Raw genomic sequence first — 24231 nt, 5'->3', positions numbered from 1 at the left:
TCTGAACAGGAAGCAGTTGGCTCTGGGTGAAAACAGCTCAGCTTGGCTCCCACTTGCCTGAAGAAAGTCTTTTAAAAAAACAAAAAACAAAAACTTTTTAACAAGTATTTTGTACCAGTTGTCCATCATCTATATACCCAGTGATGGTCCTGATGAGCCTTGCCCTTTGCAGGATCTCACCCACAGGAAGCACACCTATTCCTGCCAGCCACCGCTAATTGTCCAAGGCCCTAGCGCTGTTCCTTCCCTTACCGCTTAGCTTCCCCATCCATCCATCCATCCACCCATCCATCCATTCCCTCCCTCCCTCCCTCCTTTCTCCTTTATGGCTGCCTGCGTTGCCTCAGCAAGCTGTTGTTTTTCACGCTGGCGGTTAAATGAGCCATTGGCAGATGGCCTGTCAAACAATTAACCTACCAAATGGCAGGCAGTGCCGAGCACCATCGCGGATACTAATCCAAGAATCCATATTTGCCCAGTTTGGCAGCCTTACTTAGCGGTAGATAGTGGTGCGTTCAGGGTGACAGTGCAGCCGTTCTTTACACCTAAAAAGGCCAAGAGGTGACTTTGCTTTTTGTCCCCGTATCTTTCTGAAATCACATCTCCATCTTCTCAGTTCAGAACACTCGGCTCCTTTCCAGGGGAGTCACTACCACCACCACCACCCCGCCCACAAAATATTGTCTATACTGGGGAACTTGTTCCTATGCAGGATAGATGGATAGTGGATTTCAAGCCTCAATACGGCATACTAGAAAGGGGCAATTTTATTCCAAAGGAAGATAGATTTGAAGGAGGATTGTTCTACCTGCTGTGGCAGACCCTCCAAGGGTTCCTCTTTCCTAGAGATACAACCAGATTTACAGAAGATGTCCTGGTTTCTCATTTGATAATGCAGTGTTCCATTTTTCCTTTGGATGCCTCTATTTTCATCAGAGAAAAGTTGGAGGGTATAATAGGATGTCCCCAGTTTCATTGGAGAAATGTTGGAGGGCATTCAGTTATGTGACCTCGAGCCAAGGGGTCACATATACCTTTCGAAGACATCTGAAGGCATAGGAAATGTTTTTTTTAAATGTTTAATGTTTCTTCTTCTTCTTCTTCTTCTTCTTCTTCTTCTTCTTCTTCTTCTTCTTCTTCTTCTTCTTCTTCTTGAGTTTGGATTTGATATCCCGCTTTATCACTACCTGAAGGAGTCTCAAAGCAGCTAACAATCTCCTTTCCCTTCCTCCCCCACAACAAACACTCTGTGAGGTGAGTGGGGCTGAGAGACTTCAGAGAAGTGCGACTAGCCCAAGGTCACCCAGCAGCTGCATGTGGAGGAGCGGAGATGCGAACCCGGTTCCCCAGATTACGAGTCCACCGCTCTTAACCACTATTTATATCCCGCCCTCCCCAGCCATAGCTGGGCTCAGGGTGGCTAACACCAGTAAAATGCAGCCTCATTTTAATAGTAGCCCATAGCTCAAAACCATAAGGTGAGGGAAACATAAGGGTCAGACTGAGTCCAAACCAAAGGCCAGGCCTTATGTTTTTATATGTGTTGTAAGCCTCCCAGAATGGCTGGGGCAGCCCAGTCAGATGGATGGGCTATAAATAACACTATTGTTATTGTTAGTCGTCGTCATCGTATTGAACAGGACATCCCTATTATTATTGAAGAAATGTTGGAGAGGATGCTTTGGCCCAGGAGAAAGAGGTGCCTCTTTTTTCATTTGACATGGCATCATTGCTCTTGGCACTCAGGAAGTGCTCCTTCCTGTTTTCACCTACTAAGATTGCATAGTGATGGTGCCCCACCAGAGGGAAAAGATGCCCTTTTAGAAGTAAGCAGATGGAGTTGGGGAGCTCCTCTCACCATTGCGGCAAAGGACTGGGAGGAGAGGTGGGCGGGAAGCTGTGTTTTTCCACCCATTGCCACATGTGGCTAGAGGGTATATGGTCACACTGTTAGGCTAAATACAAAGGAAGGAATGGGAGGGGAGCCATGTCACTAATGATGTTGCAGGCGCTGCATAACAGAGACCGATGACACTTCCACAATCACATTTGACCCATTTAATTTATATATTTTTAAACTGTTGCTATATCTGTATTGTCCCTGTTATACCTAATTGCAAATTCAAATGTATCCCTATCGTGTTTTATGACTTCCTTGATATTGTATGTGGGCTGGAACTAATCTGTGACTGAAATAATAAAATTCATTTATTTGACCCACTGTAGCAAGGGGATGTGAACACTTGCTTGGGCATGGGCGGGGAATCATCTAATTTTCATCAGCAAGAAAATGGTTTAGTTTGAGGGTTGGGGAAAGGCGATATCCTTCCCAAGGGAATGGAACTTCGTAGAAGACACCTATATCCCTGCTACAAATGCATTTTAACGTGTTATTCTCACAGATCTGTGCGTTTTTATGCATACCCACCCACTCAAATGTTCACATTATTTGGTCGCAGAACTGCATCACAACATTTGGAGAAGTGTGAATTTCAAAGGATGGACAGTGTTTCGGAAGACGCAAATTATGTAGGCTTGCGTTCAATCTGAACTGAGCTGAGTTTCTCTTCACTCCCTAGCAAAGGCTGGCACTGGTCATGAGCTATTGGCATGCTCAGTGCTGGACACAGGTCAAGGGCTCTTCCACGCCTCCCACTGCGAGACACAATAGAAGCTTTGCATTGCCAGTTTAAAGAGTGGACACTGTTATCAAGACGGGGGAGTTGAACTTTAGGGGAGGGGAGTTTTTCCTTTAATGCACTCCTGCACCTCGCCATGCAAGAGAATGAAATCGCTCAGGCAGTGGACCTCTCTCTCTCTCTCTCTCTCTCTCTCTCTCTCTCTCTCTCTCTCTCTCTCTCTCTTTGCATAGGCGTTTTCTATCTGAAATGAACGGGGCAGTGGATTGAAAAGGCTGGATCTGCTGCCTATTTATGTGGCCACCAGGAGACACTCTTAGTCAAGAAACGAATTGCATGAAGTCTTATTCTCTGGCCTCTTCAGAAGCAAAATGAAGAGAGAACCATCCACTCCCATTCCTGATTCATAAGGCTGAAATGATATTGATTATAAGGATTCTCTCTCTCTCTCTCTCTCTCTCTCTCTCTCTCTCTCTCTGTGTGTGTGTGTGTGTGTAGGTTTGCAGCCTCAGCCAATCAAACTTTGTAAAGTCTAGTTTTAAGGATACTGCGTGTTGCTGGAAAGAATAAATGTAAATTTGATTAGCAGGCTATTTTTAAGTGGATTAAAATTTTGTTTTAAATATTTGATTAGATTACACACCTGGTGTGTGCTGCAGTGTACCTACTTAAGAGCACTTAAACCAGATTACGTACCCTTTTATGCACTTAAAAGCCCATGCAGTCCCAGCATGGGTAGAAATATTTGGTCAACTTTTCAAATGCATGCTTGTTGATGAAGTAGGGGGAACTGTTTCTGCTGGTGACTATGCATACAGATTATTTTGAGCAGGGTGTGTGTGTGAAGCCAATGTCCCAGATGAATCAACATGCCCACTGGACAGCCCAGGAAATCCATAAACCCCTGCCAGGTTTGCTCCCCAGCAAGGTCACTTTGGCGCTGCTAACACAGCGGTTTGACTTCACACCTGGAGGTGCACTCTATTGTCTCTGGAGACGGATGCCACCAACACCTTTGTCATTTTGTGTATTCCCTCTGCACAGAAAAATGCCACCTATTGGCCATCAGAGCTGTTGTCCGGAATTATTTTTGTCCCCCTGCCTAGGAATTACTTCCCCCCTCCTATGGATTGATGGAGCCAATAGCCCCACTCTCCACGCTCCCATGAATCTGCTACCGTGCCGTGCATCAGAGCAGCCAATACCATCGCTCCAAGAACCCCACTCTCTTCCTTATCGCCAGCTTTTTACATCCCATCTGTGTGTTTCCACACATAATTCTGCCTGTGCCTCTGCTTCTCCCAGCGAGAAATAATAGCCCTGAGTCAACAAAGCAAGCGCAGCTAATGGTGAGTAAACACACTCTAAATTTCCTGGGATCAATATGAAGTGGCTCTCGTAGAAGGCCCTGGTACTGGTTTTAGGATGGTGCTGCAATTGTGAACTGAACATGTGGTCCTAGGAAACATGGACCATGTTTGCTTATCAGTAACATCACTGGTTGGGTGATTTGGGGCTATTAGCCTTGGGGGATAAAGAGAAGCACGGGGGATAAAGAAGGACTGCAGCAGAGCCTAACAGGAGCAGACACGAGAGGCTCTGGGGGTAACAGAAGGAGGAGGCTAGGGGAGCCTCCTTGTGCCCTTCCTGTGCACAACAGCCTTGTAAGGTGGGACAGTTGCAACTTGACAATCTGCTCATCGCTGTCACCACTAGTCAGTCCCTTTCAAACTTGCAGCCTCAGACTAGAGCTGTAGCTAGGTGATCTTGTGCCCCTGGCAGGACTGTCCAGATTGTGCCCCCTTGCCACTGGCAAATTAGCTCTTCTTTCCGCCTCTCCTCCACCACCACCCCATTCAATTCACCCTCTACAGTGGTACCTTGGGTTACAGATGCTTCAGGTTACAGACGCTTCAAGTTACAGACTCCGCTAACCCAGAAATAGTGCCTCAGGTTAAGAACTTTGCTTCGGGATGAGAACAGAAATCGCACGGCAGCAGCGGGAGGCCCCATTAGCTAAAATGGTACCTCAGGTTAAGAACAGTTTCAGGTTAAGAACGGGCCTCCAGAACGAATTACGTTCTTAACCCGAGGTACTACTGTATTTAAAACATTTTCTTATGAGGCAATAATCAATATTTTTATTTATAGACATATTTATGGACATTTTAAAAGCCGATTTTGCACGCCCCCTCGCCTGCGCCCTTGGCGGGAGCCCACCTCACTATCCCCTAGCTACAGCCACGCCTCAGACAAGAAGGGACTCTAGGGTGCAAACAGGGCCATAAATAACCCCCCCCTTTCCTTTTTAAAAGGATGTCTCAAACACCACAACAGCACAGAGAGTTTCACTTAAGATGTATGCTTGCCTCTGCCATCTGGGCCGGATTGAAGAGGAATCGGCAATAACTGTGTCAGTAAGCAAACATCTGGAAGCTCAGTGTCTAAATCCGCAGAAGATACCCGGAAATAGCAGTCCTTGCCACCACCATCACCGTAGGGATTTAAACCTACGTGTGATAATTTCCTGCACTGTTTATAGTCCCAGAAGGCAAGCGCTTGAATGCTGCCACACCAATTCCTCTGCCTCAGGTCCCCACAGTAGTGCCTTTTGACCTTGGTCAGCTAGAATCAGGGAACAGGAGGGCCTGGACAAATGACCAGAGCCAACAGCCTTTTGGGCAGGGCAGCGGGAGAGAATGATATTCCCTGTGACTGAATCTGCCCTGGCAGTTAGTTCACATTTTGACTCAGGGATGCAATAGTATGTCAAGGGCAGGACCGTATTTCCCATCAGCTGCGGCATCCACAGGGGATCACTTCCTTCAGTGCTCAGCTTTCATTCTTTCATTCTTAAAAAAACACACCACACAATTCCTTAGCTCTTTTATTTGTCAAAATATAAGGGAAAGTGTGCAGGCGATATTAAGTAGTCAAAGTGCTCCATGCTTTCATGTATTTTGGCCAACCAGTGCAAAGGCACTAGACTTCTGCTTGTGGCTCCCTGTCCCTTCTGCATTAGGTAATGTCCAGTTGGGACACGGGTGGTGCTGTGGTCTAAAGCACAGATGCTAGGGCTTGCTGATCAGAAGGTTGGCGGTTCGAATCCCCGCGACGGGGTGAGCTCCCGTTGCTCAGTCCCTGCTGCTGCCCACCTACCAGTTTGAAAGCACGTGCAAGTAGATAAATAGGTACTGCTCCAGTGGGAAGGTAAACAGCGTTTCTGTGCACTGCTCTGGTTTGCCAGAAGTGGCTTAGTCCTGCTGGCCACATGACCCGGAAGCTGTACACCGGCTCCCTCGACCAATAAAGCTAGATGAGCGCCGCAACCCCAGAGTTGTCTGCGACTGGACCTAATGGTCAGGGGTACCTTTACCTTTAATTGCCTTGGCAGCAACATATCTCTGTGGATCTAAAGGGAAATCCATATGTACCTTTTGTTTTTCTGGCTGTGCAAGTTGCACCAAAGAGCTCAAAAAAGGCACAAGGTTATGCTTGGGAAAAGGGCGGTGGGCATTGACTGAGACTTGCACAGGGAACAGAGGGCACCAGAGCTATGACAATACCCTCCAACATTTCTCCAACAGGGAGAATAATAATAATAATAATAATAATAATAATAATAATAATAATAATAATATTTATATCCCACCCATCTGTCTGGGTTGCCGCTCTGGGTGACTTCCAACACATATAAAACATAATAAAATATTACACATAAAAAACCTCCCTATACAGGGCTGCCTTCAGATGTCTTCTAAAAGTTGTACATTTCCTTTTCTCCTTGGCTCGGGGGGGGGGGGGCAGCGTGTCACATAACTTCCTACCCTCCAACACAGGCATGGGCAAACTCTGGCCCTCCAGATGTTTGGGACTACAATTTCCATCATCCCTGACCACTGGTCCTGTTAGCTAGGGATGATGGGAATTGTAGTCCCAAACATCTGGAGGGCCAAAGTTTACCTATGCCTGCTCCAACATTTCTCCAATGAAAATAGGGACACCTTAAGGAAAAGCGGGACATTCCGGGATCCAATCAGAAACAGGGGTGGCTTCTTTAAATCTAGGGCTGTCCCTGGAAAATAGGGACACTTGGAGGGTCTTCTATGAATTATTAAGAACTCGGGTGGCATATCTGCCCTGAGCGTGTGGCCATGTAGGAGTGATAGGAAAGTTGCACTGAGAGCACTGGAGAGTTGTGAGCAAGTCATGGGCCGGATCCTTCTGCAGTGGGTGAGAATTCCATCACCATGTTCTCTTGCCAGCGGGAATCACATTGACACTTCTACTCCCTGTGTGTATCTGTGTGCGCATTGTCTCATTCCCACCCAGTGCCACCCCTGCCCCAGGGCCACGCTCCGGCAGACTCGATGACCTTCATTCATGCCGCATCCAGTTTGGTCACAGCTGGAGGAATATTAGCCTGTTCCCATTTATTGAGTAGCTGTCTGGACTGATGGGATTTATGCTGGCATCTGCTTTTTGTATTAAGCAGGCAAGTGAAGTGTAAACTCTCCCACCCGCCTGAGCACAAGCCTTTCATGTCTGGCCTTGCTGCTTCATGGACACCCCTTTCTGCGAAGCCTGTGACATGCCTTTCCCTTCCAGGGTCAACCAGCCGAGTTATTTTCACAAAGAGAAGCAAACAACAACAACAACAACAATTATACCCTGCCCATCTGAATGGGTTGCCCCAGCCATTCTGGGCAGCTTCCAACAAATTAAAACAGACCACAAACATTAAAAACTTCCCTATACAGTGGTACCTCGGATTACAGACGCTTCAGGTTACAGACTCCGCTAACCCAGAAATAGTACCTCGGGTTAAGAACTTTGCTTCAGGATGAGAACAGAAATCACGCAGCAGCGGCACGGCAGCATTAGCTAAAGTGGTGCTTCAGGTTAAGAACAGTTTCAGGTTAAGAATGGACCTCCAGAATGAATTAAGTTCTTAAGCCGAGGTACCACTGTACAGGACTGCCGTCAGATGTCTTCTAAAAGTCAAATAGTTATTTATTTCCTGGACATCTGATGTCAGTGGGCAGGCATCACTATCGAGAAGGCCCTCTGCCTGGTTCCCTGTAGCCTCGCTTCTCGCCATCAGAGAACTGCTAGAAGGCACTGGATCTTAGTGTCCAGGCTGAACTATGCAGGTGGAGATCCTCCTTCAGGTATACTGGGCTGAAGCCATTTAGGGCTTTAAAGGTCAGCACCAAATTGACACCATGGCTGACTAAATTACCCTTACACACATGTATATTTATTGTTTGTTTTATTGTTTTATTCATTACATTTACAGTGGTATTGAGGGCACAAGGAGGGCTGCAAATTCTCAAAAAGGCATCTTTTCTTTTCTTTTCTTTTTAAAAAAATGATATTTATTGAAATTTTACAGACAAAACAAAGTTACAGAATAAGAAAAGAAAAAATAAGAATAAAAAAGTACAAAAATACAAAGAAAAAATACAAAATACATAAAAAATAAAAAAACAATTAAAAACAAATCAATCTTTTCATGTCTTATATTTCATTTACTTGTTTCCTGACCTCCTCACACCTCCCTTTTTTGTATTCCAGTTCACATGGTTAATTCAGCAAATCCTTTCCCTCTTTGTTTTTAATTGATAATCAGATGAAGATACGAAGTTTTAATATGTTAAGATATAGAATTAAGATAAAAAAGGCATCTTTTCAAATAGGGCTTTGCTTCTTCTAAGCTTGATTGGGTGGTCCAATATGGACTCTTCACCTGAAAAACCTGAGCTGCCACACTCCCAAACTGGCTGTTTGACAACGTTTCCTCATACTCATCCAAATTGCCTAGTAGATTCTGGGCCATCAAATCATGTGGGCATCTATATGAAACTAGGGCTCTGTGGGCCAAGTCACGATGCACTCAGGTCTACAGCAGGCTGGCAGCATCTTTCACAGAATTGCAAGCCACTATGTGTCTGCTTGGATGCAGCAATAAAACACCAGGCTTTCCTTGGTTGCTGGTGGTGGTAGTGACTTGTAATGCATTTCCTTCCCTTCTTCTTCCGCATGACTATTTGAAATACAGTACCATCACATCTATGGTACGCGGGTGGCGCTGTGAGTAAAACCTCAGTGCCTAGGGCTTGCCGATCGCATGGTTGGCGGTTCGAATCCCCGCGGCCGGGTGAGCTCCCGTCTTTCGGTCCCAGCTCCTGCCCACCTAGCAGTTCGAAAGCACCCCTAAGTGCAAGTAGATAAATAGGTACTGCTCCGGCGGGAAGGTAAACGGCATTTCTGTGTGCTGCGCTGGTGCCGGCTCGCCAGAGCAGCTTCGTCACGCTGGCCACGTGACCCGGAAGTGTCTCCGGACAGCGCTGGCCCCCGGCCTCTTAAGTGAGATGGGCCACCACCCTAGAGTCAGACACGACTGGCCCATATGGGCAGGGGTACCTTTACCTTTACCTTTACCATCACATCTTACACATGTTTAACTTGCACAATTTCAACAAGGTACAGTTGAAAGAGAGCTTAAATACTGGGAAACCCAAGCAGATCCAGCGTGGGGAAAAAGCTCCCTGCTTTGCTTGATGGGCATAGACGCCAGCAGAACTGGGGATTCTTTCTTTTCTTTTTTTAGTATATAATTTTTATTAAATTTTCTGTTTTACAATGTGAAATACTAATTTTACATCCTTAAGATATCATTGACTTCCCTTCTTCTCTTTCCATGGTTCATTTTACATATCATAAATCTCTGCATATTTTACAAAAACTATGCCATTCGGTATTCCATTACTGCATCCATCAAAACTTATTTACACTGTTGAATTTATCTTGATGCTGCCAGCGTTTTCAGCTGTACACAATTATTTCCCAAATATTCAATAAACATTTTCCAGTCTTCTTTAAACGTATGCTCTTCTTGTTCTCTTATTCTACATGTTAAGTCTGCAAGTTGCGCATGTTCTGTCAACTTAAGTTGCCATTCTTCTTTCATTGGGACCTCGCTCGTTTTCTATTTTGGGGCTAATGAAACACGGGGCGCAGTAGTAGCATACATACGGGTAAATGACCCCTTTTTTTTGACACCTGGGAATTTCAGTCTGAATTATCCCCAACAGAAAGGACTCTGGGTTGTTGTTTTTTTTTGGGGGGGAAGTACTTTTAAACATTTTTTCCAATTCATTATGGATCATTTCCCAATACTCTTTAACCCTTTTGAATTGGGGGTTCTTTCTCTCTCCTGCTCACCCACTATTTTTAATATATATATATTTATTAGTTTTTTAACATAACATTTTCAACAATTATTGAACATACTTTTATATCTTACACACTTTTTTTTTACTTCCATCCATCACCTCTAATTTTTTTTCAATCTTTTCACTTAATTTACATTTCTTACTTTCACTATTACATTTAATTAACATAACTAGTATCTCTATTCTTTCTCTTCTTTGCAATATTTCATATATTTCTCCTTACAAAACTTCTTGTAGTCCTACTAGCGTAATTTGTTGATTACAGTTGCTCTTCAAATAGTTCGTATATTTATTCCAATCTTCTGTAAATCTCTGGTCCCGCAGGTTTCGAATCCTTCCTGTCATTTTATCCAATTCTGTGTAATCCATTAATTTTATCTGCCATTCTTCTTTCGCCGGTATTTCTTCTTGCTTCCATTTCTGGGCCAACAATACCCTTGCCGCTGTTGTTGCGTATAGAAACAATTTAACATCCTGTCTATTAATATCCTCACTTATAATACCAAGTAAAAATGCTTCTGGTTTTTTAAAAAATGTATATTTCAACATCTTTTTCATCTCATTATATATCATTTCCCAGAAGTTTTTTACTTTCTTACATTCCCACCACATATGATAAAATGTTCCTAACCTGCTCACCCACTAGCTGTGGGCGGCTCCAGGAGTTTGAGGAGACACGATTCTCATGTGTACGAGAAACCCTTGGAACTGAATGCCCGTGTGAGATGCAATCATACTGTACCCTTGGAGAAACATGCTGCTTACCTGAGAGAAGCCTTGTTTACCTGGGAGAAACATGCTGCTCACTCATGGGCAGGACGTAACAATGAACATGTCTTCCTCCAAATCAAATGTCAGAAAATACAGTGATTCATGCTTAAACAAGCTGAGTTTGGGTTGAAGGTGTTCTGACTCTGGTAACACTCCTCCTGTCTCATTGTAAGCCTGCGGTATAAAGAAGGCCTATTTTGTCCCGCAGGACTAACGCAACCTTCAAAAAGTTTGGGAGGAGGAAGGGATATTATGGGCTGTCCCGTGAATCCGCTAGATGACATCATGGAAGAACGTTGCCTCAGGAGAGTGAGGAAAATTCTCAGGGATGATTCACACCCTGGCCGGCACTTTCTTGATCTCCTGCCCTCGGGTAGAAGATATAGAAGCAGAATTAGTCGCATCAACAGGGTAAAGAACAGCTTCTATCCGTGGGCTGTTAGGCTGCTGAATGAAAAGATAACAACCGGGCAACTGACTTTCGGGTTTGGTGGGTGTGTGTCAGTAAACGAGGGGAATTAAGACTAAGAGAGCTGAGTGGGGGTGCTCGTGTAATCTCACTGTATATAATCTCACTGTATACAAGTTGTACAAGTGACAATAAAGTATTTCGAATATTTATCTTGTCACCTTGGTTGATAGTCTCTCTAACAGACTGGCACCAGCGCACCACTGTTTTGCAATCAGATGCTCTGAAGTTAAGAAACAACTATGGCCAAAAAGAAAACAGCTGTAAGGTGAGTGTTCTTTGTGCAACTTCCAGCATGCCGAAGGCTCCAGGTAGTCTTGCTGTCCCAGGGAGGCTCGGCCAACCGCCCAGGGAGTCCCACAATGTCCAACAGGCATCAATTCACAATCTTAAGTGGTTTCCTTGGTAACAGCTGTTACTAGTTTTCCACCAATCAATGGCAAGCGGGGCTGGGAGAGTCAGTGTCCTACATAAAGAGTCAGACACATTAGTACGCTCAGTCGAGGGCTTATTCCCTCTGCGGACACGCTTAAGGAAGCAGCTATGGCTAAAGCGATAGGGGTCCAGCAGGCCGCACCGAGGCGATGGACCAGCTCCTTCGCTGCACTGTCACTGCTGTGCCTGGCTGTCCAAGCAGGTAAGGAGGAAGGGCTGCTGGGAAAGAGCTTTGCTAGGTGAGCAGGTTGGGCTGAGGCGGCAGGAGGAACTGTGAATTTATTCATTCATTTTACACTGCACAGAGTGTGGCTCAGAGCCGCAGAAAGTGGGGCATGTTGCAGAACTTTAGCACTAGTGAAGACACTTTTAAGGTGCACTTTAACCAAGCTGTATCACCAATGTATTCTTCATTGGACCCGATGAGAATTGAGCAGCAGGGAATTTAAGGCTCCGGCCACTCCCTGGCTTTAATATCCCAGGGTTTCAGAGCAAATTATTTCATTCTGCTGAACTCCAGGTACGTGAATGGTTTTCCCAAGGTTATACAAGGAGTTTGCTTGTGGGGATACATGGCAGGTTTCCCAAGTCATGGGCTTATTCTCCAGTTCTTAGACCACCCTGCAAGACCTAATGGGTCTTGCTTAAGCCTGCATATATTGAACAGGCTGCGCCCAGCCAGCGCTCAATGAAACCTTGACCTTGAAGATTCGGCCTATCCGGTTCTCTCCTCTACAACACCCATTGGCAGAGAATCCCGAGATATAGGAAAACTGGACTGCATGCTAAAGAGGAATTTATACCCAGCCGCACTCTTACCAAAAGCCACTTTGATCATAATTGTAACGGAAAAGAAGGATATATGTTACCAACAGTAACTTCCAGCATCTTCTCTCGATGCTGGATGTCAAACTGACCCTTCAAGGCGAAAGGCTGTGTGTCTCTCATTTCCAATCCTCGACTCAGCTTGGTTTAACTGTGCCGCTTGTGTTTCTGGAAGAAGCTAATCCGCTGGATAAGACATGGATTTAAAAAGATATTATATGGGGGCCAGTTTCACCGCAGGCATAAGGAGCGGCGAGGCAGATTCAAAGGAGTTAAAGGAAAAGTTGGGGTTGCATACTTCCCCACCCCCAACTCTGGACCCTGCTGAACAGGATTGTGGCACAAGAGGCAGATTCATTATGGAACTTAGTATGTCAGCTGCCCCTAATTCATGGGCACACTGTGCCCCTCTTTCGGAGGGAGCCCTGGGCGCTAAATCTCACCATTGTGCTTGGGTGAATTTATACATTCTGAACGTTATTAGAGATCACGGTGTGTTGTGACCAACCAGATGGATGGGTTCTAATGGTGTTTTTTGGGTGGGGTGTGGTGGGGAAATGTGTGAAGCCAGTTTTACATCCCTCACGGAAGTAATCCTTTCAACTGCTTAAATGCAAAATAAACATGCCAGTTTTCCTCTCTCAAATACTGGGAGTCAGTGGTAGTTGCTCGTGCCAATAGCAATCCAAACCAGGAAAAAAACAACACCAAAAATGGATGTGGGGACCACACACAGAAAGACGATCTCAAGTTTAAAGTGGTGGGGAGGGCGGTGTTTCAGCTGCGGGTCTGCCTCCCTCCGGAGCAAAGAGTCACAAATACTTTTCTTTGTCAAGAAGCTTCGACAAAAGCGATGTTTTCATAGCAATAGATGCATTTGGTCCTTCCCCTTTAAGCTGCTCTTCCCTATCCCGCTGGTGTCTTTGTCCTAAGAGAGAGCTAGAGATCCTTTTGCCATTGAATTTTAACCTTTCATCCCTGCCCAAGTTGGACTGGGCAGGAGACTCAAGCCAGGATAACGGGAGTGTGAACAAGCTAAGCTTTCTTTCCCTAGGGAGACCAAAAAAAGTGTAACTTGGCTCAGCGTGAGAATTTAATTCATCCAGCGGCAGCGGTTTCATTGAGTTAATGACGGCTGTGAAACTGCTGGCTGAGCTCCAGCTCCCATGAGTAGTAAAGTGAAAACTCCGACATCCGCAAGAGCTGGCTGGGATTAGTCAAAGCTCCGAGGCGAAGGGTGACTTTAATTACCACCTTCAGTATTAGGGAGTCAGGCAGTCAAGGGCTGCTGACCTTAATTATTCTGTTGCAAACCTTGGGAGATTTCTAGAAGCTAGAAATTACGAAACATATACTAAAACCTTGGAAACCCCATCCTTCCATTTCCTTTTTTAAAAAATGATTTTTTATTTTATTTTACAAGCGTAGAGTTATAACAATACCAAGTAAATATCTACATTTAGAGATTTCTCTAAATCTCCAGACTTCCCACCATGGGTCTTATTGTCAACATTTTCAACTGCATATTATTTCGTGATCCATATTTTGTATGCGTCCATATTGTCCATAGCGATTGTTACAAGTGTTGTTAAAAATCCTGCTAATGTTTTCATCTGCTTGCAGTGGTCTCCTAAATAAATTAGAAATTTTCCCGGTTCTTTCTTAAAGTTTTTGTCTTCTTCGTTCCTGAGTTTTCCGGTCTCAGTTTTGCCATTTTGGAGTGGTCCTTTTATTAGCATAGTTCATTCCTATGTTTGGAAATATTTGATGCAGTTCATCAAAGACTTACAAGCAAGTGCAAACAACTGTTTTCACTCTCTCTCACACACTGACTTCACACCAGAACCCCTGCTTCACTTCTCCTAAGATCCCCTTACCTTGGGGGATCGCCTCCAATATTCCAGAGAGGTTTTTGGGTTCCAGGAGACACTTAATTACTTCCATCAAAATATACCAGCTGATCATTATGGGCTACTAGCTTTTCAGAAGTATGCTAGTACAGAAGCATAGCATGTATGATACCCCGTGTTTTTCTCTCCTGCCCATGCAGCTAGCTTCGCTGTCAAATATTTCACATTATGGCCTCATCCTAGGAGTTGCTAAGATTGCAACTAGGCCTAGGAAGGGTCTAGTGACATTTATTCTTTCTGTTGTGCTGCCCTAGATACTTACAACTGCTTAGTAAATGTCAATAATATTTTAAAAATAAATTTTATTTTTGCATTTTTTATTTTACATAAACAAATGAATACATAAACATATAATCCCTTCTGACTTCAAACCCCCCCCCCCCAATGGTGGATCTTATTGTACTGATTTTACTTTCTGCATCTCTATCATAACTCTATTTTTATAAATCCTGTGTCAATCTATAGTTCAAATTTTGACTACCCGTTTTCTGTCAATTCTACCAAACCACCCTCAGTCCCTCATATTTCTTTTCAAATAAATTATAAACTTTCCCCATTCTTTATTAAAGACCTCCTCTTCCTGATTTCTAATTCTTCCTGTAAGTTTTGCCATTTCAGCATAGTGAATCAATTTTGTTTGTCACTCTTCTTTGGTCAGAGTTGTACCATCTTTCCATTTCTGAGCTAAGAGAGTCCGCACAGCCGTGGTCACGTACATACAGTGGTACCTCGGGTTAAGAATTTAATTCGTTTTGGAGGTCCGTTCTTAACCTGAAACTGTTCTTAACCTGAGATACCACTTTAGCTAATGGGGCCTCCCACTGCTGCCGCACCGCTGCACGATTTCAGTTCTCATCCTGAAGCAAAGTTCTTAACCCGAGGTACAATTTCTGGGTTAGCGGAGTCTGTAACCTGAAGCATCTGTAACCCAAGGTACCACTGTAAATAGTTTTGTCTAGTCCTTTGGGATCTCTGGTCCTATAATTCCTAAAAGAAAAGCTTCTGGTTTCTTAGGAAAAGTTATTTTCAACATTTTTTTCAGTTCCTTATATATCATTTCCCAGAAGTCTTTTTTCATCTTACATGACCACCACATATGATAAAAAGTATCATCTTTTTATTTACATTAATAAATGTTAATAATAAGGTATAGCATATCACTGGTCCAGCCTTCGCGATCCCAGTTTTAAAATAAGGCCACAACTGGAACAGCAGCCTACTGAGACTGACTCTTCTACTCACCCTGGGCAGAACATTGATCACTGGCTGCAACTAAAGTGGATTCATAATTGCCCAATACCATGGAGCTTTATGTAGTTCAGAGAACCCAGAAAACTTACCAAGTCTATCATCACAAAAGGCTAAGATGTCTGACATGAAGTTTGAAAGCTGCATTTTGGGGAGAAGGGTCCTCTCCTGCTCTCAGACATTTTGGATCCAATGACCACTTTTCTTTCAAAATTCCCTGTGCTCTGAAAATCTGAATAGGTGAGCTACACCAATTGCATAGGAAATATCTGGATTTAGGGAGCAGAAAGTGTGAGACAGCTGTAGTCAGGGGGAAATGTCGCAATGACAGGTGGCATTAAAGGAAGCACAAGGGGGTCCACAATCTACATTAAGCTGAAGTACGGACAGGCCCTAACCTAGGTCTGTTACTTTCAATGGGTCTACCATGAGTAAAACCTTGTTGGATCCAACCTTACTGGCTAGTGTTAAGAGGAGTTGGAATCCTAGAACATCTAGAGGGCCACAGAATCCGCATCCTGGCCCTAAACCCGTTCTGGGTTTGGGGAAAAAATAGTAAAATTAATTGAAAATAAAATTTAAAAAAGCTTCTGATCTCCTCTTTGTGGCTTTGCTGAAAGAAAGGGGAAGCGCGAGGCCAGCCTTAACTCGATCCCACAGCTAGTTAGTCAAATTTATTTGTTAGAAACCATTGGTTATTGCATCCCCATTGTGCAAAGTGTTAGGACCAAATCAAGAGAATCACAAAGGGAAAAAGGGATTTCAGGTTTGCTCCTCAAAATGAGCTATCCCAGATTAGCACCACCTGCCCACAGACTGTCTAGTCAGAGTGGTGCATGCTCTAGTAATCTCCTGCTTGGACTACTGCAACACACTCTATGTGGGGCTACCTTTGAAGGTGACCTGGAAACTACAACTAATCCAGAATGCAGCAGCTAGACTGGTGACTGGGGGCGGCTGCTGAGACCATATAACACCGGTCCTGAAAGACCTACATTGGCTCCCAGTATGTTTCCAAGCACAATTCAAAGTGTTGGTGCTGACCTTTAAAGCCCTAAACAGCCTCTGCCCAGTATACCTGAAGGAGCGTCTCCACCCCCATCGTTCAGTCCGGACACTGAGGTCCAGTGCCGAGGGCCTTCTGGCGGTTCCCTCACTGTGAGAAGTGAGGTTACAGGGAACCAGGCAGAGGGCCTTCTCGGTAGTGGCACCCGCCCTGTGGAACGCCCTCCCACCAGATGTCAAGGAAATAAACAACTATCCGACTTTTAGAAGACATCTGAAGGCAGCCCTGTTTAGGAAAGTTTTTAATGTTTGAAGTTTTATTCTGTTTTTAATGGTCTGTTGGAAGCTGCCCAGAGTGGCTGGGGAAACCCAGCTAGATTGGCAGGGTAGAAATAAATTGTTGTTGTTGTTGTTGTTGTTGTTGTTGTTATACACCAGAGGCAAGGGGCCTACTCTCAAATGGCCCAGTGGTTTCCTATCCAGCATTCCCTTACATACTAATCAAACAATTGGGGGCTTCCTCCATGAATTTCATTCCGCCCCCATTTTCCCAGCCCTGAAATCTCGCCTCTTGCTCATTGATTTTGTTTCGCACTCTCTGCAGTCCAGAAGGCGGACCTCACCGGGGATTCCACAGTGGCCACCATCAACCACTCCCTGTCATTGCTGCAGCGATTGCAAGAGCTCCTGCAGAACGGCAATGCCAGCGATACCACCCTGCGGGTGCACACTGCAGGCTCAGACGAAATCAAAGTCTTCCACACCCACCAGTTGATGCTCAGCTTGCAAAGTGAGATCTTCGAGAGCCTCCTGCACAACCAGACCATGATCACTCTGCATGAGCCACCTGACAGTGCAGCCCTTTTCGAAAAGTTTATCAGGTAAGAGGCTGAGCTCACTGACCTCATCTGGATGGTCCTAAAAGAAGGAGTGAATGAGTCCCCTTCCTCGGTCCTGTTGGTTCTCAGCTGGAGGAGCTGTAGTTGCCCTCTGCTCTCCTTCCATCTCTCTCCTAAGAACCTGGCTGAACCTTTTTATGGAGTCCTGGGATGCAATATGGCAGGGTAGCCAACATGATGTTTTCCATTATATTGCTGGAGCTTCTTGGACCATTGGCCATGCTGGCCAAGTCTGATTGGAGTTGGAATCTAACATCTACATTGGCAGCCCCTGCACTTTTGCCTATAATAAGACAACTGGAAACACAGCTTGCTGGGAAATGTATTCTAAGAGGACAGGAAATGGAATAGAAGGAAAATTCAGTAGAGTCTACTGAAATGTAACCTGTCCTTCAGTTCTGTGGCATGGCACATGCCCGATTTGCCAAGCTGGGAGCAGTGGCGTAGCGTGGGTTGTCAGCACCCGGGGCAAGGCAAGTAATTTGCGCCCCCTAACCCGTGGATTTGCGCCCCCTAACCCTAACCCCCAGATGTTGCGCCCGGTGCGGCCGGCCCCCCCTGCACCCCCCACGCTACGCCACTGGCTGGGAGAAACCAGGATGGGGCTTTTGTGGCTGAGAGCAAAGGGAGTGAGGCTGGACTCCCAAGATCGAAAAGAGACAGAAATGTTGGAGGTATGTGATCGCCATACCCTCCAACCTTTCTACGATGAAAATAGGGGTGCCTTATTCAATAATAATACAGTCAAACCTTGAACGTAATCCATTCTGGAAGACAATTTGACTTCCGAAACATTTGGCAAAGTCAATGTAGAAAAAAGAAAAAAAACTCCCCAGAACCCATTCAACTTCTGAAAAACATTTGAAAACAGGGTTGTCGGCATTTGGGAGCCGAAATGTTAGAAAACAGAGCCGTTCAAGAACCAAGGTTTGACTGTAATTATAATAACTTCATTATTTATACCCCACCCAAGTTAATTTAAAACCAGCCAAGTGGTGGTGTCATGCAATGCCAAGACGTTTGTATACTACCCATCTCAGTAGCTAACGCAGTCTATTAAAAATAAAAATAAAAAAATCATGAAAACTGTTGAGAGAAGGAATGTCACCAATATCACCAATATGAATGATGATTGTGCCCCTTCTCTAGATATCTGTACTGTGGTGAGATCTCCATCCTCCTCCACCAAGCCATACCGCTTCACCGACTTGCCAGCAAGTATCGCATCTCTAGCTTGCAGAGAGGGGTAGCCGAATACATGAAAAACCATCTGGCCAGTGAGTCGAACCAGGGCCACGTGGTGGGCTGGTACCACTATGCAGTGAGAATTGGTGACGAGGCTTTGCAGGAGAGCTGCCTCCAGTTCCTGGCCTGGAACCTCTCAGCTGTGATGAGCAGCGCCGAGTGGGCCTCGGTGAGTGTTGATCTCTTGCTGCTGTTGCTGGAACGATCCGACCTGGTTCTGCAGAGTGAGTTGGAGCTGTACACAGCCGTCGAGGAGTGGGTGGTCACACACCAGCCTGAGGACTATGTCGTGGAGAAGATGCTGAGGTCCCTGCGTTTCCCTATGATCTCCCCCAGCCACCTTTTCCACCTGCAGAAGCAGTCTCTGGTGATGGTGAAGCACTACAACGCTGTGCAAGACCTGCTCTTCCAAGCCTTCCAGTTCCACTCGGCCTCGCCGATCCACTTTGCCAAATACTTCGACGTCAACTGCAGCATGTTCCTGCCCCGAAACTACCTCTCCACCTCCTGGGGTTCTCAGTGGGTGATTAACAACCCAGCCAGGGATGACCGCAGCACCAGTTTCCAGACTCAGCTGGGGCCCAGCAACCATGACTCTGCCAAGCGCGTGACTTGGAATGTTCTGTTCTCCCCACGTTGGCTCCCGGTCAGCTTGCGTCCCGTTTACTCGGACTCTGTCTCGGGGGCCATTCAATCTATCAGGATTGAGGACGGCCGCCCCCGCCTGGTTATCACTCCGGCCACGACTAGCTCCGACTTTGCCGGAGTCAGTTTCCAAAAAACCATCCTGGTAGGCATGAGGCAGCAGGGCAAAGTCTTTGTCAAACATGCCTACAGCTTCCACCAGAGCACAGACGAAGTGGCCGATTTCCTGGTGCATGCCGACTTACAGAAGCGCACCTCCGAATACCTCATCGACAACTCTCTGCACCTGCATATCATCATCAAGCCTGTCTACCATTCGCTGATCAAAATCAAGAAGTAGGAGAACGGCGGAAGATAGGGAACCACAAGACAAGGCAGGGGACGGGAATGACTGAATTGTACTGAAGAACAGCAACGAATCCAGTACAAAACTGGCTGGCACAGGCGATGCATCTTGTAATCTATGCATGTAATCTGGGCATGCAGGCCTTGGGTGCTTCTTGCATGAAAACAACTTCTGCAGCTACAAACCTGGGGACTTTAAAAAAAGAAAAGAAGTTGGGAAATTGAAACATGTACAGTCTTGGGGTGGGGAAATTCCCTTATCTCTGTTTTCAGATACTTATGTTTAGCTCTCTTCCATCTTTGAAGGCTGCAATCCTACATATGCTCACCTGGGAGCCAGTTGCACTGAACTGAATGACTTACTTCTGAGTAGATGTGAATAGGATTGCACTCTTAAGGAACTCAGGTAGAACTGGAGGATCTCAGTGGTGCTTTTGATTAGATCGTTCTCCAAGATACCCCCCTTAGCAAGAGATTTGACTTCCTAACTTGTTTAGAATCTGCCTTCATGTCTTGCCCATGAAGTGGTGATCCCGTGGAATTGTTGTAGTTTGAGAGATATAGACAAAACAAAACAAAAAAAACCCAGCAGTACACTGGTAGGTAAAAATTCCTTAGAATACTGTAATATCCATATGGGTTTCTTCTAGTCACCCTTATTTGTTGATGAATCCAGCCTCCCACTATTCCCTCTACTAGATTTGATACTAGATGAACGAGTTTGGTTCTTTAAGCGTTAAAAGTGGCACCATGGTCTTTGGTTCATATAAAGGGTAGATTATACATCCATACCCTTATTTTGTCTCAGTCCAAACCAGAGACACGTGAATCCCATCTTCTGCTGCTTTTGACTGGATATCCTAGCCATAGTGGGCTTTTGCTGTCTTGCTGGTCAGGTAGGAAAACTGAGCCTACTTTCTGAGTCCCCGATTAGTGAATTAAATACATATGAACCAATTGACCAGACCCACCATACTTCCTTCTCTCCATTTCAGCTTCTGCCTCCTGGCCCTTGTCACATGATTTTTCCCCAAGGTAGGCAGATTCCAGTGTACCATCCCAAAATAATAGCATTTTCACCTTTAAGAAAAACAACAACAACAACAACAACAAAGGCTTTCCTGTTGGTTTTCTAAACTTTCTGTAATAAGTGTAATTATTGGTTTGTAAAATAAACGGGGCAAAAGCTGGTTTAGAACTGGAGGAGTTGGGTTGCAGACTATGGGCTAGGTGGAAATATGGTGCTTGTGCTCTCTCTGCAGGTCATGTCCACAGCCTTTTGAATAGCTCATCAGTTACATAGATTTCTAAATAAAAATCAGGAAATGTATTGCTGGGGATGACTGTGTGGTGTTATTTTTGAGGTGAAAATGGTTTTTGAGCAGTGTTCTGCTCAAATAAGGAGTCTTCATTGTCTTCTGTTCAATCTTCCCTTTCATGTATTGGCTCTCTTACTTAGCCTGTAATCCTCTCTCTCCTTCCCCCAGTGTCTTGTTCTAAACCGGCCTATGATCCTTGGACGAAGGGCTGTATAGAAAATTTAATAATAATAACAACAACAATAATAATGATTCAGTCTTCAGCTAATCTGCATGGCTTCCAAGCCTTTTGCACCCCCCAAACTCTTGACAACCTGAAAATTCTTTTGATGCACACAATGGTACTCAAGGCCCCAGTTCCCCATTCTTCCTGCCTCTCCCAGTGAATGCATGCAGGTTCTGGGCCTTTTCAATTGGTTAGACCGTGGTGCTGATAATGCCAAGGTTGCAAGTTCGATCCCCGGATGAGACAGTTGCATAGTCCTGCGTTGCAGGGGATCGGACTAGATGATCCCGAAGGTACCTTCCAATGCTATGATTCTGTTCTATGGTGGCTCTGGTCACCATGTCAAGGTGGTGCCACCAGTCACCAAGGGGGTGTTGACAGGGCCATCTTAAGCATCTTAAGCATGTCCTCTGCCTCCCCCACTGCCCCGATACCCTGCGTGGCAGCGGCGACCAAGCAGGAAAACGTACTGGCGGACATTGGGAGCCCGAGAAGGCAGCCCGGGAAGGCTGCACGCCACCTTTTGCCAGGAAGCAGCAGGAGGAGAATGACCAGGGTCAGGGTAGTCTTTAGCAGATGCAGAGGCTTGGGTGGGAAACTGCGCGCAGCTTCCATCCTAAGCCTCTGCAGCAATTGCTCTCCTCCTGCGGAGGCTTGGGAAGGAAGCTGTGCACCCGCCAGACATACAGTTGGTGGGGCACAGCTGGTGGGCATGCAGGGAAAGGGGAGACTGCCAGCAAAGCCGCGCAGCTCCCCCACTCGCTAGGGCGCCCCTGAGAGGCCGGCGCCCTGGCGCAACGAACCACTAAGATCAATGGGGAAGACGGCTCTGGGTGTTGAAGCGAGATGTGGCAACAACAGGCAGGTGTTTCCACCGGGTGGGCACATAGAAGAATGCTGCTAGATGCTGGTGGTCATTGTCATCATGTACAGCTTCTGCTGATGGTTCCCAGGCAGCCAGATCCTCTTTTTGAAGAAGAAGAAGAATTTGGATTTGATATCCTGCTTTATCACTACCTGAAGGAGTCTCAAAGCGGCTAACAATCTCCTTTCCCTCCCTCCCCCACAACAAACACTCTGTGAGGTGAGTGGGGCTGAGAGACTTCAGAGAAGTGTGACTACCCAGCAGCTGCATGTGGAGGAGCGGAGACGTGAACCCGGTTCACCAGATTACGAGTCCACCGCTCTTAACCACTACACCACACTGGCTCTTTTTGGTGCCCATCAAGCCCCTGATGGCCAGCAGCGGGCAGCCTGCAAATGCCTCATGGGCATCACAGCGGAGATAACCAGTGAGCTCCCAGGAGCGCTCTGCACACCCCCAGGGGCACCTACTCTAACCCCCGTTGGAGGTTCCTGACATCGCGTGATTGCCCTCTGCTCGCTTAGTCAACGATAGCAGCCCTTTCCTTGTGTCATTTTGACAGTTGATTAGAACACAAGGGGGGGGGGGGAGAGAACAGGCCTGCACCAAAGAGACCCTCAAGCTTGCTGGTATCCCTTTTCACCTACAAATGTAGCAGGGAGACTTTGCAGGTTCGGCTTTGCAGGTGACCTGCACACAGCTCCCTCCTTGCGAATTAGGGATGACGCAAACAGCAAGAGAGGCTGGCGAAAGGTCCGCATGGTGCCGGTGCCGCCATTTTGAGGGAGGCTCAACAAGACCTCACAGGAGTTGCTGCTGCTGCCACCGCCCTTAGTAGCTGAGCGGCCCTTGCCAGTTTATTAAACCAGTTATCCTGATCAGCCAAAGTTCAAAGCCTATACTGATCCCTCACCCCCAAAACAATACCATCAGTTGGGTGTTTCTTAAAGGAGATTCTTTCAAGCATAACTGACCCCAGCCAAAAGCTGAGCTTGAAGACAGCACCAAGCGTGGCAGGCCGGAAATGTTCTGCACCTCTGCATCCAGCTGTCGGGTTTTACAAATCGGGAGTCCTTGCCTTATATGCTGTAAGCCGCCCAGCATGGATGGGGAAACCCAGCCAGATGGGTGGGATAATAAGAATAATAAGAATTCCATAGCCATACATGGAATGTGTATATAAATCAGTCCTTTAACCATGCTCCATAATCTCTTAAAGAACGTAGTGACCTCACATTGCTTTGGCCACGTATTCGCCAACCAGACAAGATGGGAGGAGATGCATGATAATGTATCTGGATACTCTTTGAGGTGAAGGGACGCGGGTGGCGCTGTGGGTTAAACCACAGAGCCTAGGGCTTGCTGATCAGAAGGTCGGCGGTTCGAATCCCCATGATGGGGTGAGCTCCCGTTGCTCGGTCCCAGCTCCTGCCAACCTAGCAGTTCGAAAGCACGAAGTGCAAGTAGATAAATAGGTACCACTACGGTGGCAAGGTAAACGGTGTTTCCGTGTGCTGCTCTGGTTCGCCAGAAGTGGCTTAGTCATGCTGGCCACATGACCCGGAAGCTGTACGCCGGCTCCCTCGGCCCATAAAGTGAGATGAGCGCCACTACCCCAGAGTCGTCCATGACTGGACCTACCGGTCAGGGGTCCCTTTACCTTTACCTCTTTGGGGTAAATTATTTGAAATAGTTCTTATTGTATATGATGCATTTGGATTTTTCTTTAAACTGCTTCAAGGTCTGGTGATGGTAAGTGGGCGCTAAATGAACTTAATAAGGGTAAGTGTTATGTACTAAGCTTGGCTGCCAATGGCCGCTAGTCACAACAGCTATAGGATCAAAGACAGTACGTCTAAATGCCAGGGTGCTTCGACATTTAGTATGGAACTGCCATGCTTCAAGTTAGTCAATCTTTAGAGGCTCCCACATGATGCTACTAGGCAGCCTTTGTCATCTTGTATTTTTCCCAATTTTCTATCTCTTCACCTCCCTTCTATGGTTTGAAGGCTACCTCAGAGTCTGCTCCAACTTGATCTCTCTCTCTCTCTCTCTCTCTCTCTCTCTCTCTCTCTCTCTCTCTCTCACACACACACACACACACACTGTGGGTCATTCTACCACCAACTGCCAAATGTGAATTATCC

The 24231-nt window shown here is 45.9% G+C and overlaps 1 protein-coding gene across 1 annotated transcript; it reads left to right on the top strand.

Moving 5' to 3' along the window:
- The first annotated feature begins 11630 nt into the window (after positions 1–11630).
- BTBD17 (BTB domain containing 17) lies at positions 11631–21004 on the top strand. The gene is made up of 3 exons (XM_083727640.1): positions 11631–11754; positions 17145–17421; positions 18589–21004. Exons 1-3 carry the CDS (start codon positions 11661–11663, stop codon positions 19667–19669), a joined length of 1452 nt encoding a protein of 483 aa, XP_083583766.1. The 5' UTR covers positions 11631–11660; the 3' UTR covers positions 19670–21004.
- Positions 21005–24231: the final 3227 nt, after the last annotated feature.

Source organism: Podarcis gaigeae (assembly GCF_964106915.1).
Source record: "Podarcis gaigeae genome assembly, chromosome: 2".
NCBI lineage: Eukaryota > Metazoa > Chordata > Lepidosauria > Squamata > Lacertidae > Podarcis > Podarcis gaigeae.
This window is presented reverse-complemented; position numbering and strand designations above follow the sequence as displayed.

Bases quoted from the DNA above. Each gene is read 5' to 3' on its own strand.
- BTBD17 (XM_083727640.1), top strand. From the start codon at position 11,661: ATGGCTAAAGCGATAGGGGTCCAGCAGGCCGCACCGAGGCGATGGACC. The intron at 11,755-17,144 runs GTAAGGAGGAAG...CACTCTCTGCAG, and splicing joins GTGCCTGGCTGTCCAAGCAG to TCCAGAAGGCGGACCTCACC. The intron at 17,422-18,588 runs GTAAGAGGCTGA...CCCCTTCTCTAG, and splicing joins CTTTTCGAAAAGTTTATCAG to ATATCTGTACTGTGGTGAGA.